Genomic DNA, 15999 nt, shown 5'->3' on the forward strand with positions numbered 1-15999 from the left:
CACACAGATATCCACTGACAGTCTTGTGGTGACAGAGCAGGTGTTGAGGCCAGACCACTGAACACCCCCCCCCCCCCCCCCCCCAACGCCAATGCACATCACTGGTCAGGAATGCAATCATTATTGCACCATTATCTCTGTCCCCTATGTGACATCCTTATCTGAGAAAACACTGCCATTTTCCTCTTCGGCCGAAAAAGCCCACTAACCTCAGAAAAATCAAATCCAACGTTATAAATCTATCAAATTGTTGTATTACTTCTGTATCAAAGTCAGCCAGCCAAGCTATACCAGCTGCTGTTTGACTTCACAGTTGGACTTTACCATGTTGCACAGCGTTAGAAGCCTGTACCAGGGCTCACCATGACATATATTAATGTTTCATAACAGTTATCAATGATTACAGAGCTATTATGTTTAATAATTTACTTTTAATTGACTCAAAACGTCACTCCCCCATGATCTAATTTGCTCACTTCTTGTTTAAACTTTTGTTTCACAGGTGGAAGTTTTCTTTAAAAATATAAACAAAATATATATATTTAAAAAAATAATTGAACAGCAATTCACACTATCACAATCCAGTGATATGAACCTTATCCAATCATTCCTATTTAGCAAGCATATAATTCAATTACACACAGGAGACTTTAACATTTTTTCTATTTATGATTATTGTATAATTCTTTGAAATTTTTAATTCTTTAATACTGGCTTTTGTTTTCAATTTGATTAGCTGCAGGGCAAATAAACAACTAGCAGGCTGACACTTAGTGGACCAATAGCTGAGATGTGCTGAATAGGATAACCCCCCATTTTATTTATTGCAGGCCCTTTAAGATAAAGTATCAGGGATCCCGTCTGTCGGTATCTGTTCTTTTGTACTTAATCACTTTTTTTTACACTGCAAGGTTTGATAAATGGTGCAGAGGTATGTTTTTTCTTCCTCCTTTGAGCCCTTTGGACATTAGAGTTCATATTCTCTTGTTCTCTGATCCGACCATATGCACCCGCTGCCACAGACTCACCATAGTGGCTCCACAGATCTCCGAGCAGCACTTTAGCATCACTTTTACCTCAATTCAAGGGAGAGACAGGGTTTCTGCAATGAGACAACTGCGATGTCACACAACAAAAGACCTTGCCCTGTGTTGAACACAAAATAAAGTCTAACTCTGACAACAAGCTGAAGGTCAGTATTGCTGTTACCAATAAAAGTGATCTCTTTCAGTCTGATTATGACAGAGGAAGAGGAAGAGGAGTGTTGTCCTGCAGCCGTCATTACATTCCAGGTGGAAAATTTTCTTTTATAAGCATGACTCATTCACTACCATTCTTATAGGAAACAACAAGTTTCCGCCACTGTTTTCTGATAAGTCTTGTACAGTTAATTGCCTCCTTTCGGGCTGCACATGAAAACACGTGCTGTAGTGTTTTCCTCAGCCTGCAAACCGCCAAGGTCATATTTTTTAGTCATTAGTCTGCCTTTCACTGCGCGCATAAATCACTGTGGTGTTTCAGTAATAAGGAAGTTTACCTGCTAAGAGGTATTTTAAAGGCAGTTTAAAAGTCATGTGGCTGAAGAGAAGTGCCTCCGGCATTGTCCTGTAATTCATGGTCTCATATTAACTCATATTTTCCTCATGAGCACGGCTGTTTCCTTTGTGACAACTGCCAACTTTCCCACTTAACACTTTGTGGCAAAGAAAATTGTTTAGAGATAACATTTATTTATTCATTCAGTCAGTTTAATTACACATATAGGTCCAATATCTTGATCACTGTGAGATGGATTTCCCTCTCGTTATCACACTAGCGCTATTAATTATATCCTATTAGTCATATCTGTATATTTCTATTACCCCATATTCGCTTTATGGTTTTCTGCTACACTCATACGTATCATAAAGGATCTGTCCGACTTGAAAATTTTCCTGCTAAGTTTTTTTGCTCGCGGGATCTTCCACATGGATGTTTCCCAGTGATTCATCCAAAGGGCTGAATGGTCTGAGGAAATACTGCCCATATCCCCATAAAGTGCAACCACGGAACAACATGTGCTGTTCCCCTGCACTTCAGACAATAATATTAGTAATCAATTCTCCAGGACCAAGGCAGTAAGCGCCTTTATCTCTCGTTTGGCGTTTATGACTTGGTTAATCGTTAAGCGATGCCTTTGTGTCCCCTAGGATGGAGCAAGGACATATCTTACACCCCTCGTCCAGTTTTCTGAGGGTTGATCCAGAGAATTAGCCAATAGTTGACAGCCAGTGTATGATCCCTCGGATGCAAGGTATAAAGGTAGGCCGTCTGAGACCAAATTAGTTTACTCACCAGGAGGTCGGAGGAGTAGAGATCTCTCTTTAAGTCAAACCCTAGACCAGTTTCTACATCAATAAAGAAGGATTGATGCAGAGCTCTGCTCTTTTGAAACACTTTTGGGAGACCAAAGACTTGAGACCTACGCTGCTGTTTTTTATCCTTAAATCTGAGAATCCTGTTCAGCTCTCCTGATGGAGAGGTTCAAGTCCAACGGAGGGGAGCACGTTAACCCCGCTTATGATTCCAACCTGGACGAGCCGCCTGTCTACCAGGAGGCCAACTTCTCCAACGGGGAACAGCGGACGGTGCGGCCCTCGGTGGTCAGTGCCTTCGGGCATGACACTTTGGACCGACTGCCCAACATTGACTTCTATCGCAACGCAGGCAGCGTGAGTGGTCACCGTGCCGTGCGACCGTCCCTGCAGGAGCTCCATGATGTGTTTCAGAAGGTGAGTGCATGTGTGCCTGTGAGGGAAGTTTGGGTCGAATATGAATGACACGGATTCTTGTCACGCAAGTTCTCATCTCATGTTTCAGTTTCCCCTGTAACATATTGTCTGCACCCATTTTATTCTTCAGTTACACTTGTTTGTCACTTAAACTGTGCAGAACGCAGCTTACACCAGTTTTTTTTTCTCCGATGCCCAAACCTAAGTCACTTACCCTGTGGCTGTCTCTGCTCTCGAGTTTCACAGTCCGTTCACTCAGGTTACAAAAAACAAACAGAGCCAATTAAGACTTTTCACCGTTGCTTAATGATTCTAACATAACCTTCATTGTGTCCACAGTTCAGTCATTATGTCTTTGCCCAAAAGAACACCGGAAGTTTTTCCATGAACTCAACAGCAAATCAACAAACTTGACGCACTTAAGAGTCTTAGTGCCTTTTATTGGGCTGGTGTTAAACTGCCTTGTGTTGCAAAAGAGATGGGGTTATAGGTCATTTGGGTTTTATAGGATGACCTAGATTAGCATTTTGAACCACTTTCTTCCTAAGCGGGACAAGAATGACATTATGTGCCATTCCATCTACCACCCCATTTTTGACATAAACACATTATGCCTAAATCTTAAAAAATGTTTCACCATAAACCACTGATTTGTGTAAGAATCCCCAATTCTATCTTGGAAGACTAAATACAGCGGAGTCATACTTTTCTTCCAAAATAATACATTTTGTTTTATTAGTTTATGCTTGATTTAGAAGATAGAAAATGGCAATGGTAAATTTACTTTTTAATATTTAGCTGTTAACGCTTTAAATTAATGAATTACCCTAACATTGAAACTTGTGATTTCAATGACTCCCTCGTTTAATTTGCTGTAATCACAAATTCAGTACCACGACTGAAATGCTCACAGCTTGTTCTTTCAGTAAATGGAAATGAGACACATTAGAGATGTCTCAATAAATCCGATGTGAGGTCACAAGTGTCAGGAGAGTTATTTAATATTTCCCCCTCATAGAAAGTAAAAAACAAGTTGATCTTTTTCTTTTTTTTTCCCCCTCTCGTTTTCAAGGACAGACACACAGCAGCATAATGTCTCTTCATCAATCTTCATCCAAATCAAATCACCACAGTTTCCTTTGCCTTTCCAAACTCTGTCCCGTGTATTACAGAGACGGCAGGCGAAAGCCAAACACCCATAGATGATGACTATATATTTATATTTACTCCTCATATAGCTCATGAAAACAGAGAAAGCCACTTAATAATAATAACGCTCTTTTTCTTACATATATATATATTTTTTATTGTGGTGTCATACCAATGCATTTGGCCCTTCCCTTCTTCACAAGTCAACCCCTAATTTTCAAGCATCTTTTTTCGGGTATTGAAAAGGCAAAACATGTGAAGAAGACACACACTCCAAAAACGTAAGAAAGATCAAAACAGATCCCAAAACAATATGATCATATATAGAACTATTACATATCTATAAATCTCCTCGATAGAAACCTTTTCCCCTCCTTTTTCTCCAGAGAACTGGCTAATTTATATTTTTCATGCCATCTCATCATCCATATTTAAAAAATCTACATTTTTTTTATCTTACAATATAGAGCGTCACGTTTGGTTCACAATAAAAGTAGAAAAAAACCCAGCAAATTAAAATTGAAAATGCACATCAACACCAACATTATTAAAAGCACAATCATCGTGAATATATCACAGTTTCGTCTATTAATACTAATTAATAGAGTGGTTCTTTTCCCTCATATTTGCCTCAAATTTCCCCCGACAGAATGGAGCAATCTCTGTGCCAGATACTGTGGAGGACGATGGCGAGGGGAGCGACGGGACTCCCTCTGACGACCTGGAGTCTGCCGTCCCCACTAAGAGCAACAAAGGACCCGTAAAGTTCGGCTGGATAAGAGGCGTCCTGGTGAGTTATGTAGGGTCATGCCGGGCACTGTCTGCTTTATAGAAGCAGGGTCACTCTACAAAACGGTGACCTGGCAAGACGAGGCTCCTTGAGTCTCAATAACACCGCAGTGACTAGTGGGGCTTTTGAAAAAAAAATGTTGCTTAAGAGATGCTGGTTGATCATTTGTGCCGCCCCCATGACAAAAACAAACAAACAATACATCAAAATGCTGTTCAGATGTTTCAGTCGGTTGTTGAAATTAGAATCTATGTTCCAGTGAGCATCCCATTAATGTTGACACGATAATAAATCACGACCCGCACAGACTTAAGTTGTTCTTCTCTTCCGCAGGTGAGATGCATGCTCAACATCTGGGGTGTCATGTTGTTTATCCGTCTGTCCTGGGTGTTTGGTCAGGCCGGCTGGGGTGAGTGAGACACGGACACGCGTCACTGGTCAGACGGGACACACAAGTCATGATTAGATGAGATAGTCCTTTATTCGTCCCACAACTGGGATATTTGGGTGATACAGCAGCAAAGTGGATGGCAGACATTCGAAAGAGAAAAGCGATAAGATATGTACAAAATATAAATACTGTATACAGATAAGCAGTGACAATAATTGCACATGGAGCATAACGTATTGCACGGTTGGTTAATTGCACTCAGTTGAAAAGCCGGCTAGATTTGACACACGATTCAAATAAGCCTGCCTTGAATCTATCAGTCACACATTAGCCCTTATTCATCAACGAAAGAGAAGAATCCCCCAGTTGACTCAGGACGATGTTGTCTGGGGCAGCGGCTGGCAATTCTATGCACGAGCGGCAGTCAAAGGATTATATAGTCCTCCACTCATTAGCAGGGGGTGATTGAACTTGGGCAGATTCAATTGAACTAGTCTTTCTGGCCGCCCATAGTAATCGACCCTTGCTGAAGGTCTATTCTGAGAGGCAAACCTAGACCTTAAGAGAAAGAGAGAAAGGGGAAATTGCGTGAACGGCTTCACGAGTGTGTTCATTGTTTAAGAGCCTATCGATCGGCGAGCAGCTTTTGTTCAGGAGGCGTAACTAAATGGTTTTGAGGAGCAGAGAAAAGCCACAGGCAGTTGGAAGAGCAGGTTTCAGCAGATGACTGTAACTTATAGCCTCCAGGCTCCTCCGGGGACTCTGGCTGTCTCTGTGATGAAAGGTGACTGTGGGGAGGAGGGTTTCATTTCACAATCATAATGTTTTACGGCTGACCGCCTAAATATAACGTCTGTGTAATCTGCAGTTAAAAATGATGATTTTTAAATGATGATGTTACATGTGTGCTTTTCAGGTCTGGGCATCGTGGTCATTGCTCTCAGCTGTGTGGTCACCACCATCACTGGCCTTTCTATGTCTGCCATTTGTACAAATGGCGTAGTCAGAGGAGGTAAGTCAATGCATTGTCAACACATATGAGACAGCTTCCTATTCAGAAAAGAAGAGTGACAAAAATAACTGTAGTCATCCTCTGACTAACCTTTCTTGGAGGCATATACTGTAACTCATCACTGGCCGCAACATTTAGAACATTTTTTGTAATTTTTATAACCTGAGATAATACACACACTCATCCTGACATAAAATCTATTTCACTGAGAGAAAAGAATGACCAGGAGGGCGGTGAGTGTGGATAAAGACACAAGGCCCCGAACTGCACCTGAATGTCACTTCTTGAAGAAGCCTATTCTCAGTTTAACAGCCTACTTACTTTCCCAGACATCGAATCAATGAATCAGTAAAGTGGTGATTAATCATCCACCACCTTCTGTATGCGTTGTATCATTTTAGGAGGAGCCTACTATTTGATCTCTCGCAGTTTGGGACCTGAGTTTGGAGGGTCGATCGGCCTCATTTTCGCCTTTGCCAACGCGGTGGCTGTTGCCATGTACGTGGTGGGGTTTGCTGAGACCGTGGTGGACTTGCTCAAGGTGTGTGGTTTCCTAACGATCGTGGTGACAGTAGAAGGATTCTTTCCTATACAGATGACCATGCACTTATCCATGCCTCTCCCCTGCCTTCTGTCACATTCAGGAGAACGCCGCCATCATGGTGGATGAAATAAACGACATCAGAATCGTCGGCTGTATTACTGTGGTGCTGCTCTTGGCCATATCAGTTGCTGGAATGGAATGGGAGGCCAAGGTGAGAGAGGAACATTGCGCTGGTCGCTGCCAATGTCTTGGCCTGTTGGGGTGAAATGTGCCACCATTACTTTAATTAATGAAAGTATTTCTCCCCATATAGGCACAAATCGTCCTACTCATTATCTTGCTGGTGGCCATAGTCAACGTATTCGTGGGAACTTTCATTCCTGCAACCACTGAAAAGAAATCCAAAGGCTTCTTCAATTATAACTGTAAGACACCCTCTCCAAATCATTTAATTTAAACATGTGAGGATTTGAGTCATTCACGGACCACTGCTCACCTAATTATCTCTCTACCTCTGAATTTTCTCTTCACTCACTTTTTCCTTTTTTTTTTTACAGCGAAAATCTTCTTGGAGAATTTTACTCCGGCGTTTAGTGTCGGCGAGTCCTTTTTTTCGGTGTTTTCCATCTTTTTCCCTGCGGCAACAGGGATCTTGGCTGGAGCCAACATCTCCGGCGACTTGCGGGTAACTATGTCATAGAGGTCAATGTATAAGGGCCATGCATATAGGAACCACTACTGTAGCTGTTACAGTACATGAGATTTCTGAACCAAAGGCTGGAGATGAAAAAGAAAAAGAAACAAAAACACTGTTGTACATTGGATCATTTTTTTTATTTCCCAGGATCCCCAAGCAGCCATACCTAAGGGAACCTTGCTGGCCATCCTGATCACTGGTGTCACCTACTTGGCTGTGGCTCTGTGTGTCTGTGAGTACAATAATCAATGAAATTCAACTCCAATGAATAATTTTGGTATATATATTGTTCATATAAAAACACCACCTTGCTGGAGAGCTAATCTTCGGGCGGGATACAGTCAGACTGACACAGTTAGGGTGCCGAGAGATGTATTTACCGCATCCGTCTAACAACTGAGAGGTTGGTTGTTCGACATTTACATCTCATTGCTGCATTTGTTCTGCTCTGTCATTGGCCAGCTGGCACCGTTGTCCGTGATGCCACAGGAAACATAACTGACCTGGTTATGCCCGGTGAAGCTTGTAATGGTTCGGCAGTAGCAGCTTGTGAGCTGGGCTTTAATTTCTCTTCCTGCGCTGTTGAAACATGCTCATTTGGCTCAATGAACAACTTCCAGGTACGAAGCCTCCAAACACTAATCTGCACACACAAAAGTTTTTTTTCTTTTTTATCTATAATCCTCACCTCTCCTCGCCTCCGGCACAGGTCATGACCATGGTGTCCGGGTTCGGTCCCCTCGTCACTGCGGGAACTTTCTCAGCTACACTTTCTTCAGCCCTGGCTTCCCTCGTCAGTGCTCCCAAAGTCTTCCAGGTCAGTAACTCGGCATATTTTCCTAAATGCCACGCAACTAAAACAGGGAATATTTTCTAACCTCGACTCTGTCTCTCCTCAGGCTCTGTGTAAAGACAACATCTACACGGCACTGCACTTCTTTGCCAAGGGATATGGCAAGAACAACGAGCCAATCCGTGGCTATATCCTCACATTCATTATCTCTGTGGCCTTCATTCTCGTTGGTCAGTTCACTTGTCTGTCAAGGCCTTAACATCCGCACATCCTCCCAACCGCTAACATATTATACTGAAATACAAACTGAAATAACTTGTGCAAGAATCTAAGGTGACTTCCAGTTTGACTGTTCTCTCGTCCCCATAGGTAATCTCAATACGATTGCTCCGATCATTTCAAACTTCTTCCTGGCATCTTACGCCCTCATCAATTTCTCCTGCTTCCACGCGTCCTACGCCAAGTCCCCAGGTGGGTCACTTCAGACAAAGTAGCTTACGAAATGGGAAAAACTGCCTGTAGTCTGATGTCAACTGTGCTTGATTCCATCCACTGATACCTCACTTTTTTTCAGTAGTTATGTATCCGTGACTATCACAAAAGCACCTGATTTAAGACATTGTGACATGTTTCCCATCACTTTCTGTTTGCACGCAATTAATCCGGGGTTCCTTCTGTCATGCTCCTCCCAGGTTGGAGACCCGGATACAAATACTACAACATGTGGCTTTCCCTGATGGGCGCATTGCTCTGCTGTGTTGTTATGTTCGTCATCAACTGGTGGGCTGCTCTCCTCACGTACGCCATTGAAATCCTCCTCTACATTTACGTGACAGTCAAGAAGCCAGGTGAGCTGTGTGTGTCTATGTTTGCATGCTTGCAAGTAATCGCAATGATGCCTGCACGGTAGGCCTAACCTGCCAGGACTCCTGTTTTCTCCCCAGATGTGAACTGGGGCTCGTCCACGCAGGCGGTGACATTTGTGAGTGCAGTCAGCAACGCTCTGTCTCTTTCTGGTGTCGAGGATCATGTCAAGAACTTCAGGTAAAAGTCTGCATTGCACCAACGTGGGTGCAAGAGCACAGTATGTTTCAAAACAACACGGTACAACTCTTGTCCTTGACAGTATGACACATGAAAAACTAAAACACTGAGTGACATTGTTACACCTTCCTGTTTCTCGTCCAGGCCTCAGATCTTGTCACTGACCGGTTCAGCCCGGGCCAGACCAGCTCTCTTAGACCTGGCTCACTCTTTGTCAAAGAACTATGGACTCTGTCTCACCTGTGAAGTGTTTGTGGTGAGAAAAAAAAATCATCATTTGCAAGTGAATGGATATTACCAAGGCCCTTCGTCCGAATCTATATTAAAATATTAACCTTCTATTCAAAGTGAGATTTGCAAAGCAAGCCAATTTAAATTGTGTAGCCTTCACGTACAGTGGATAAGCAAGTGAATATCAAGCAGGGTTGAGGGAAATGCCAACTGTCTAGATGCCTGAGACTAAAGTTTCAGTCTCAGTCGTGTGTTCTGATTATGAAAAAGGAGTATTTTTTTTCTCTCTCAACCAAATTCCCACTTAGACACTTAAAATGCTCATTAACCGATGTATGTTGGGATCTCCCCAGGGTCCAAGATCTGAGGCTCTCCCGGAGATGAACGGTGGCATGGAGAAGAACCAGCTCTGGCTTAGGAAGACTAAACGCAAGGCATTTTACGCCGCCGTGGCCTGTGAGGACTTCAGGGAAGGTGCTGAGACTCTTCTGCAGGTCAGTGTGAACAGGACTTTTCCGAAACATTTCTTCAAAAGGGAAGAAGAAAAAAAGGAGAAAAAAATGACAGACAAATCCATTTGATTAATGTGTAACCTGCTGGTTTGGAGCAGAGGGATTCTTTAGCCTCGCAGAAACTGGTTGTATTGACCCATTTCTTCCTCACAACACAGAGTATCTATTGCTGTGTTATGACACCGACACCAACTGTCATAAGGATCTGGCCAGGATATTAGTGCGAGAGGGAGAAGAGGACAGAGAGAGTTAATGAGGAGCAGGATAACAGTCTTATGGCTGTGGCTATGACACTCTTGAGATAAGGCCTTGGTTCATTGTGAGGATTGCTTACTTCAAACAGGACGGCAAATTAAAAGCTATAATTGATTAACGCTGCACTGGATGAGTCCCTGCAGACAAAATGAGATCTGCTGAGTGATGTGGTCATAATTTCTGGCAGTAAAACTGTTACACGGCCCTCTTGTCTAGGACATTTGGAAACTTTTTCTTTTCTCTCTCGGTTCTCCTCCAATTAATGAGGAAGCCAGGTTTTACAGGACAGTGCCGGTGTTGCTTCAGTTTACAGCTCCTTCTGGTTATGGTTTTTATCGCTGTACTTTGAGAGTCGTGTTTCTTTTTCTCACAGGCCTCTGGTCTTGGCCGCATGAAGCCCAACACATTGATGATGGGCTTCAAGAGGAACTGGAGGACTGCAGGTGCAGAGTCAGTGCAGACTTATGTGGGAATACTGCAGTAAGTCACAAATAAACACACACACACACACAAAAAAAATGACACTCAGTGATTAAAGTGTGTGTTGAGCCGGTGTCCTCACTCTTCCTCCTGACAGTGACGCCTTTGACTTTGAGTACGGGACACTGGTGCTGAGGATGAACCAGGGACTTGATGTTTCTCACATTGTCGAAGCTGAAGGTCAGTATGACCTTGGGTGCTTTAATCTGCAGGGACTTCTGCATCAGTATCACAGCAGTTATGTTTGCACTCTAAAAGCAAGCTGCACAAAGGCAGATGGATGAGACACGGTGGCAGGAAATAAATGGCCTTAAAACAACAGCATGTTATATATAAAGCAACATAGCAGGAAAATATAAAAGGAGGATGTGTAATCAATCATTGTGTATATTTTTTTTTTAAGAAATGCCATTCGTTAATTCCCTAACCCTGTTGTCAGATGCCACAATGCTGCTGCGATGTGCAAATCCTCACAACAACCTAATGTAACTGATGAGAATAAAATTACGCCAATAAATCTGGGCACTTTGTTCAGTAGATCACAAATTTTTCTATAACGGTTTGACTGTTAACACAGAAGCTGCTTTCAATAGCAAAGAGAATCCTTGCTTCATACTGATTGTCAATGGGATCATTTTCTGCCTTTCAGAGGATATGCTAAAGGCAGCAAAGGAGCAAGAGGAACTGGAAACCGAAATGATGCCAAATGGAGGGAAATCAAAGGGACTCTTTAGGAAGTCCAGGAAGTCCTCTCAGCAAGTGCTCACAACCAGAGGTATCCAAGCAGTCATTATTTCTGTCCAGTAAAAATCTCAGCTGATATTTCAGAAAGGCTTCAGTCTGAAGGTGTTTAAAGATGTGGAATAATCTACTTCACTCTCCCCCGCACACTGAGTCAAAGAAAAAATGAACACTCATTTAACAAATGAGAACAATGACACACAACTTTTTTTGTAAACGTCTCCACACTCCCGTTGGGATACGATCGAATCAAGTGTCCCCCACTAAAGATATCTCCGAGGGTGTAATCCAATAATATGGTCCGTGTTCGTTCCACTCGAAGAGCATCTCTTACGAGCAGCCCCTTTAACCCAGACAGCAGACGGTGCTTGCGACCTCTTACTCAATCTGTCTCTGTCTCTACATCACACACACACACACACACACACACACACACACACACACACACACACACACACACACACACACACACACACACACACACACACACACACACACACACACACACACACACACACACACACACACACACACACACACACACCACTGAGCTGCATCTTGGCAAGACAGCGATGGTCATTAGTAAACAATCTGCATCCCGCTCACTTGAACATTAGAGCTGAGAGATGGCTGCTCCTGCTGATGTAGAGTAAGCTCTTAATGTTTGGTTTTGCGATAGGTTCCCCAATCCAAGCTAAGTCTCCACGCTCTGTCAATAAATCACAGAGCCTCTCCCTTATCCCCCTTTCGTTTCTCCCATCTTTTTCTCCCTTAGTGTCAGTGTGTGGCCCTCCACCCCCGCAGGTTGCCAAGATGAATGAGAAGCTGTTGGAGGCCAGCGCTCAATTCACGAAGAAACAGCCTAAAGGCACGATTGATGTGTGGTGGCTGTTTGACGATGGAGGTAGGTGCTGGTCCCACTGGGCAGACTTCTCTTTTGTACAGACAGTCTGTCTTTACTGCAGACAGTCTGCACATTTTACTCAGTCATAATCTGACTGAGTAAAATAAACTACGTCTGAACAATTAGATGAAACAGAAAAAAAAATGGTAAACTAAGTAAGCACTGAACCATCAACACTTATTAGTTATTCTCCTGTGAATAATGTTGTAAATATAATAATCACCAGTATGTCCTGGTCCAAGCCTCATCTGTCCAGCACATTCACGACCAAACACGTAAACTGATAGGTGTAAAAACCATTTCCACCTTGGCATACGTGAAATACATAGATGCATACTCTGGATAATAATTGAGAAAATACATTTCCCCTCTTTCAGGTCTCACCCTGCTGCTCCCCTACATCCTCACCACCAGGAAGAAGTGGAAAGACTGTAAATTAAGGATCTTCATCGCAGGGCAGCCTGAGCGCAGTGAGCTGGATAAACAGGAGTGAGCAAAAATGTTTCAATATCAATTATAGCGTAATAAGTGCAAGTTAGATTTGGGCAAATTAATTTGCAAAACCCCAATATGACAATTCAATCTGTTTTCAGGACATGTTATTCAGCATTAATTGAAAGTTATTGCCAATATTTAAGGGAAAGTTCAGTGTGGGTTAATCTGTCTTGCAGGATGAAGTCTCTGTTGCAGAAATTCAGGATTAACTGCAATGACATCAAAGTTATTGACGACATCCACGTCAAACCCAGAGATGACAGGTAACTGCAATCTATTTTCAGCTATAATGTTGACAGATACATAGAACAATAGCAAAAAAATGTATCACCTCATAATATCAATATAATATGTGATTTTCCAAAGCAAGCTTGTGTTCTTATCTTTAAGCCGTTTTGCCTTTTTAATAAATATTTATGTACTTGCATGATTCTTGCACTTTTTTGGGGTAATATCTTCACTTCTTAACCTTACTTAGTTGTAAGTCGCTTTGGAATAAAGCGTCAGCCAAATGAATGTGATGTAATGTGACGTTTTCTACTTTCCCCCAGCTTGAAGGAGTTAGAGGAGATGATCGAGCCTTTCCGTCTGCGTGAGGGGTCTAAAGACAAAGCTCAGGCTGAAGCCATGCAGAGAGAGCAGCCCTGGAAGATCACCGACGAAGAACTGAACAGCTTTGAGGAGAAGGTAAAAGCACCGACACCATGTTGACACTTCAGATAACGCATCGGTTTGGTTTGGAGGAGGTGTGTTGAACAGAAAAATTGGGTCGTTCATTGCTGGAAAAAACGAAAACCTCTGCTTCTTTTCAGACCAACCTCCAGGTACGACTGAATGAGGTGCTTCAGGAAAACTCCAAATCAGCCAATCTGATCATTGTGTAAGTACAAGATAGACGGATAGATAGATAGGTACTTTATTCATCCAAGCAACTGCTGGCTGGATAAGTGCCAAGCCTAATCAGGAAGAGCCAAAGTCTAACCCGTGTCCTTACCCCCCTGCAGGAGCATGCCCATCGCTCGTAAGGAATCAGTCTCTGACTTCCTCTACATGGCCTGGCTGGACATTCTCACGAAGGACCTTCCGCCAACACTGCTCATCAGAGGGAACCACAAGAGCGTGCTCACTTTCTACTCCTGAGCACCTCGGGGACTAAATGGCAGCGTACTAGGTAGCTGGCGAGAGAAAAAGAAAAAGAAATGGCGGTACCATAATGATGAACCATGTTCATGGAGCGTACAAGAACCTGGATCATGTTATTCAGTCGTCCACAACAACAGCAGAGTATAACACAATCCAGCATTTTTAAGTTAATTCCTGGTCAGGGCCTCAGCGCTCCAATTCTCATTTGAGCAAAAGAGCAATAGAACAATGAAGTGTTTGACCTTGCAAACACATTAAGTGCTAAGCCACGAATAGAAGATAGAAGAACAGAAAAGTGTTGAGCAGGTTTGCTCGACAATGATGTCATTGAAACTCATATTCAGTCACAGCTTGGGCCTTATTTTTTAACTATTAACCCGATTTATAGCTTGGTCTGGTGTGAGCTCAGGAAGGCTTGGGGCAAGTTGTGCAACAAGCTAAACGTTTTAGCAATATACTTAATGTGTACGACTAAATGTGAATTTAGGAGCACAGGCAACAAGTACACACACACACACACACACACACCCACACACACGGTCTGATCCTTCCAATGAACAAAAACAGGGACAGGGGTGAAGATACCAGGTTACCTCCAGTGGTTACGCTGAGGGGATGTGTTGCCTGCTGCTGTAACTGTAAAATAAATGTATATAGTAGATGTCTGAATTCACTAGTGGATATTTTGGCGCATAAAAAAACCCTTTTATAAATGATTCATTTTGGTTTCATTGCTTTCTGTTCTTTTAAACTGTGGCAATAATGGTTTGATCATCATTCTTGATATTGTAAAATACACTGCCATCATAAAGCTTTTTACCTGTTCGAAATTACACAGTTTCAATATTTTAATGTTACTATCACAGCACACTTTTTGTTTGAGGAAGATTTAGTAAAACCAAAGATTGTAAACCCAATTTTTCTGTACATTTTTAGCCTGTTGCCTGCTTTCCTATTTAAATACATAATTGTGAATCTCCTAATGAAAGAACTAATAAAGATTTACGCTGTTCTTATTCTCATCTCTCTTGTTTATTTGGTGATTAGATGATATAATGTCAGCAGAAAAGGGGGACATTTTGATTGTTTTTTGTCTAGATTTTGTTTAGTATTTAATTTTTTTGAAAAACTTTATTCACAGAAATATATAGAAAAAGAAATAATCGAAAATACAATTATGTATTTTTCTATATATTTCAGAATTTTGCAAAATGTAAGAATAAAGTCTATGTACGTCATCAGCAACAAACACGTTTACTTTATTAAAGGTTTTTGGAGTCAGCGGTCATGTATGCAGGGATAAGGTGAAGGCATGTAAAATGGTCTCTTTGTCTTCATTTTTTAAAACACACTTCCTACAAGCTTAGTGGTGTGCTGCTCAAAACTTTAATTGCTGCCAAACCAGACGCCAACATTCCTTGCGACAGGCCTGACATGTTCCGACAGGAAGCCAGCAGATGGCAGAGTTTGTTTCATCATCTGCTAGGACCCAGTCACAAGAATCTCTGTAGTCAGTGAAAGCTATTTGACATCCAGTTCTTAACATCACAGACAAAGTTATTAAGCGAGATCAATATTCCACTGTTTTTTTTCTTTTTAAAAATACATACAATAGCTAGAACTATTTCATGCTTTATTCCTTTGGGCTGATAAGTGATATGGGAAGCAGGTGATTTATTATGTGTCTATTTGTCAATTTGTTAATCTGGGGTCAGAAGACAAGCATGACAAATTCACTCATTTTCTTTGATTGCACTTTGAATGCGTAATTAAGAAGATTCATTCATCAATAGACAAAATTACTATTTGACTCATTGCTTTGATTAAGATATTGTTCTTAAATTTGTTTGACTGTGAGGAAACATGAGAATACCTATTGTATTTTTTTCCTAAATAGGAAGTTTATGGTTAAAACAACAGAATCGGTGTCCTTGAACGTAATCATAATTGTGGTCCTCAGAAGGGAAGAAAAAAACAAATGGATACAGAAGCAGAGCATAATGTTGGAAATATTTTGAGCCTCTGTAAATGAAAACAAATAATACAA

The 15999-nt window shown here is 41.9% G+C and overlaps 1 protein-coding gene across 1 annotated transcript; it reads left to right on the forward strand.

Moving 5' to 3' along the window:
- The first annotated feature begins 2312 nt into the window (after positions 1-2312).
- On the forward strand, positions 2313-14964 carry slc12a1 (solute carrier family 12 member 1). Its single transcript, XM_035628374.2, has 26 exons — positions 2313-2771; positions 4570-4710; positions 5044-5119; positions 6018-6113; positions 6515-6654; positions 6758-6868; positions 6971-7082; positions 7215-7342; positions 7502-7586; positions 7817-7974; positions 8064-8171; positions 8254-8377; positions 8517-8618; positions 8840-8995; positions 9092-9191; positions 9336-9447; positions 9776-9916; positions 10563-10669; positions 10767-10849; positions 11319-11444; positions 12186-12314; positions 12692-12803; positions 12986-13072; positions 13361-13496; positions 13622-13689; positions 13814-14964. The coding sequence occupies exons 1-26, from the start codon at positions 2514-2516 to the stop codon at positions 13947-13949; spliced, it is 3132 nt and encodes a 1043-aa protein (XP_035484267.2). The 5' UTR covers positions 2313-2513; the 3' UTR covers positions 13950-14964.
- Positions 14965-15999: the final 1035 nt, after the last annotated feature.

This window comes from Scophthalmus maximus, chromosome 4, assembly GCF_022379125.1.
Source record: "Scophthalmus maximus strain ysfricsl-2021 chromosome 4, ASM2237912v1, whole genome shotgun sequence".
Lineage (NCBI taxonomy): Eukaryota > Metazoa > Chordata > Actinopteri > Pleuronectiformes > Scophthalmidae > Scophthalmus > Scophthalmus maximus.

Bases quoted from the DNA above. Each gene is read 5' to 3' on its own strand.
- slc12a1 (XM_035628374.2), top strand. From the start codon at position 2,514: ATGGAGAGGTTCAAGTCCAACGGAGGGGAGCACGTTAACCCCGCTTAT. The intron at 4,711-5,043 runs GTGAGTTATGTA...TCTCTTCCGCAG, and splicing joins GCTGGATAAGAGGCGTCCTG to GTGAGATGCATGCTCAACAT. The intron at 7,587-7,816 runs GTGAGTACAATA...GTCATTGGCCAG, and splicing joins GGCTGTGGCTCTGTGTGTCT to CTGGCACCGTTGTCCGTGAT.